General features: G+C 40.7%; 2 protein-coding genes across 7 annotated transcripts in view; one reads left to right on the forward strand and one right to left on the reverse strand.

Moving 5' to 3' along the window:
• Positions 1-2,909, reverse strand: part of LRRC38 (leucine rich repeat containing 38) — a 111,066-nt gene that overhangs the window by 77,176 nt on the left and 30,981 nt on the right. Inside the window, exon 3 of one of the 2 annotated variants that reach the window (XR_003092332.1) lies at positions 956-1,055. The exons of the other annotated variant lie outside the window; for it this stretch is intronic. The gene's annotated coding sequence lies outside the window, so the exon portion shown is untranslated. The remainder of the gene's footprint in view (positions 1-955; positions 1,056-2,909) is intronic. 2 annotated transcript variants of the gene reach the window in all.
• Positions 1-2,909, forward strand: part of PDPN (podoplanin) — a 30,113-nt gene that overhangs the window by 23,994 nt on the left and 3,210 nt on the right. The window contains exons 4-5 of one of the 5 annotated variants that reach the window (XM_006038710.3): positions 1,550-1,588; positions 2,219-2,330. In XM_006038710.3, coding sequence (XP_006038772.1) covers positions 1,550-1,588; positions 2,219-2,330 — 151 coding nt within the window. Of the gene's footprint in view, positions 1-1,549; positions 1,589-2,218; positions 2,335-2,909 lie in introns of those variants that run through there. The other 4 variants (XM_006038711.3, XM_025195231.1, XM_025195232.1 and 1 more) reach the window with 4 other exon arrangements.

Raw genomic sequence — 2,909 nt, forward strand, 5'->3', positions numbered from 1 at the left:
ACTCTTTCACTCTTGCGGATTTTTCCTGAGTTCCAACATTTCTTAAAAACCTCAAGAGGCCATCTTCTCGGCCAACTCTTTTAGAACTTCTGGAGTCTACCTGTCTGGCTAAATGATTTTAAAAAAATGATTTTGGATTTCTAGCATCCTCCTTAGTTATTAGGGAACAGGAAAGTACTTCATCATCCTCACTGGATGCAACTACATCATCCTATTTTTTTTTAACCAAATACAGGCCTTTAATATGGAATGACCTCAACCTTCCTTTTTTCTGTCATTATTAACTTTTACCATTCCTACCTAGCCGTTAGCCTATACCATTGTTTTGATTTCTTTTATTCCTACTATGGTTACAAATTCCATCTTGCAAGAGTGATTCATAAAACTTAAAATTTAATCAGCATATCACCCATCTAAAGTGAGAGTGTTTCATTACTCTCTTTTTTAAGCAGCATGGAGAAAATAAAGCGGTGGTTTTCAACCATGTTAGACTCAGGGCACCCCATGGAAAATGCCAGCTCTTAGCTTTCACTCATTTTTGGACAAGAGAAAAGTAATAGAGCAATTTTTCTGTTCCAATGAACACCACAACAGGTCAGAATGTCTATAAAAACCACCCTATGGATTTCTAATGGAAATCTTTTGGGTTATTTTGTGAATCACATTTGCATACCTAACAGTGCTAACATTGCATGTCACCCTTGAAAGGATCTCAAGGCACCAGGCTGGGAATCACTGAATTACATTTGTATGTCTAGTATGCAGTGTCCGGGGCCAGATCTTTTCAGGGTACTTAGCATGACAGATCGTCAAAGCATAGTTTTCCCCTTCAGGTGCAGTTCAGTTCAGTTCTCTGCAAATCAGACTCCAGAGTCTGAAGTTGAGCACCCTGAACGTGAAGATGACCACAAAGATTGGTTTAAATCTGCAGCAAGGGCAAGGATAGAACCCTTACCTCACATTTGATGTGACCCGCCTCCAAAAACCCAGCCTTTCATTTGGGATGCATCCACCCTGGGTTTGAGGAATATCCTCTCCAATGAGGAAGAAAGGGTCTGAAATAAAGAAAATGTTTTCAAATATATATAAATATATGTATATTTGGGAGTCGAACTCGATCTACTGAGGTCCCTTCCGACCCCAACGTCTATGAATCTATAAAACAGCAGCTACATCAAAGACGAAATGGGAAGCTTTTAAGCAGTCATAATAAAGAGGATAGCATAGAAAATTAAGGCAATCTAATTTACAGTTGTTTTATATCAGTGGAGCACTATTCATCTTAATGGGGTTACTCCTAATTTATACCTGTCTAAGCAAGATTAGGATTAATCCATTAGAGTTAATTTTGTCTTTAGGCTAGTTTATGATGTGTAGCCCATTTGCCATTTCTTTCACGCAACGCTGTTCACTACCACTTGGCAGTGGATTCAGTTTGAGACAACTGCACTCTTGCTTTGGTAACCTACCATACGATAGGACAACAAATCAGGAATCACAGCACAAGAGTCAGTGCATTCAAGGAGTTATTCTGCTTCTGTCTTCACAGATGAACTGGGTGAAGAGCCAGAGACAACAGAGGAAGAAGGTATTAAGGCAGAGTTAGTTATAAAGAAAAGAGGTGTACTGAAATCCTAGATGAGGTATATCTCCAACCTGCTTTTCAAAGACCAGCACGATTTGGATCAGAAGTAAAACAACAGGACTCTTTTTGTCTTCAATGGGTTTTCAATCAGGCCCCATAAACATCAACAGGGAACCCTTGATCCTAAGCAACTTTTCTTAAAGTTTAGAGAAGATTCAAATTCAAAGGATCTCACAGCATCCCAGGGAGCCCTGGGCCCTGGGTTGAGAATCACTGCATGTTTCCAGCCAGCCTGACTTTTGGGTCAGGTCAAATCTGGGGGGTGGTGAAGCACTGGAACAGGTTACCCAGAGAGGTGGTGCAATCTCCATCCTTGGAGGTTTTTAAAACCAGGCTTGACAAAGCCCTGGCTGGGATGATCTAGTTGGGGCTGTTCCTGCTTTGAGCAGGGGGTTGCACTAGATGTGACCTCCTGAGGTCCCTCCTAACCCTCATTTTCTATGATTCTGATTCTTAAGATTGGGATGTGGCAAACATTTGTGATGCATTATAAAGTGTTAGGACTGTATGCCATCAATCTCCACTCTTGCAAAATGGTAAACATGCTAATACATTGCACCTTTTCTCTTCCAGGTGGCCTGGGAACAGCTGCACTAGTTGGAATCATAATTGGCATCATAGTAGCAGTTGGAATCATTGCTGGAATCATTATTGCTGTTGTGAGGAAAATGTCGGGCAGGTACTCGTAAGTAAAATACTACAAGCCAAGCTGTGTGGCTAGATGCTGTTGTACCTCCAGTTGTGCTTCTACCAACAATGGACAGACTCCATAAAGGGCTGAATTCAACATCTAATAGAGTCTTTCCATTACTTTCAGTTGGTTCATGCAGATTGGTTCCTTATAGGGAGTGAACCTAATGAGTCAAATAATTTATTTGATCTCTAGTGGAGTCTGGAAAACATATAAGAAGTCAGGCATAGGATTTTTAACATTTCCATTTTTGGACTCAGGCAGACACATATTGAGTATGCCCATTATGATGACATGTAGTGCATAATGCAAGTGAAGTGGGGGAAAGAATACCCAAATGTTATCAAAGTTTGATCAGCTTTCTATCTCAAACATCAAATAGCTCCTTTCATTTACTAGTGTGGTTGAGGTTGTGGGACATCGGTTCCTACCCTGCTGCTGCCCAATCAAGCTCATCCCTTGCTAGATTTAAGGTATCCCTTGAAAAATGCCAGCTCTTAGCTTTCACTCATTTCCTGACTACAGAAACATAACAGAGCAATTCTTCAGTTGCAAAGAACTCAGAAAGAGCGT

This window comes from Alligator sinensis, unplaced genomic scaffold (assembly GCF_000455745.1).
Source record: "Alligator sinensis unplaced genomic scaffold, ASM45574v1 scaffold1390_1, whole genome shotgun sequence".
Lineage (NCBI taxonomy): Eukaryota > Metazoa > Chordata > Crocodylia > Alligatoridae > Alligator > Alligator sinensis.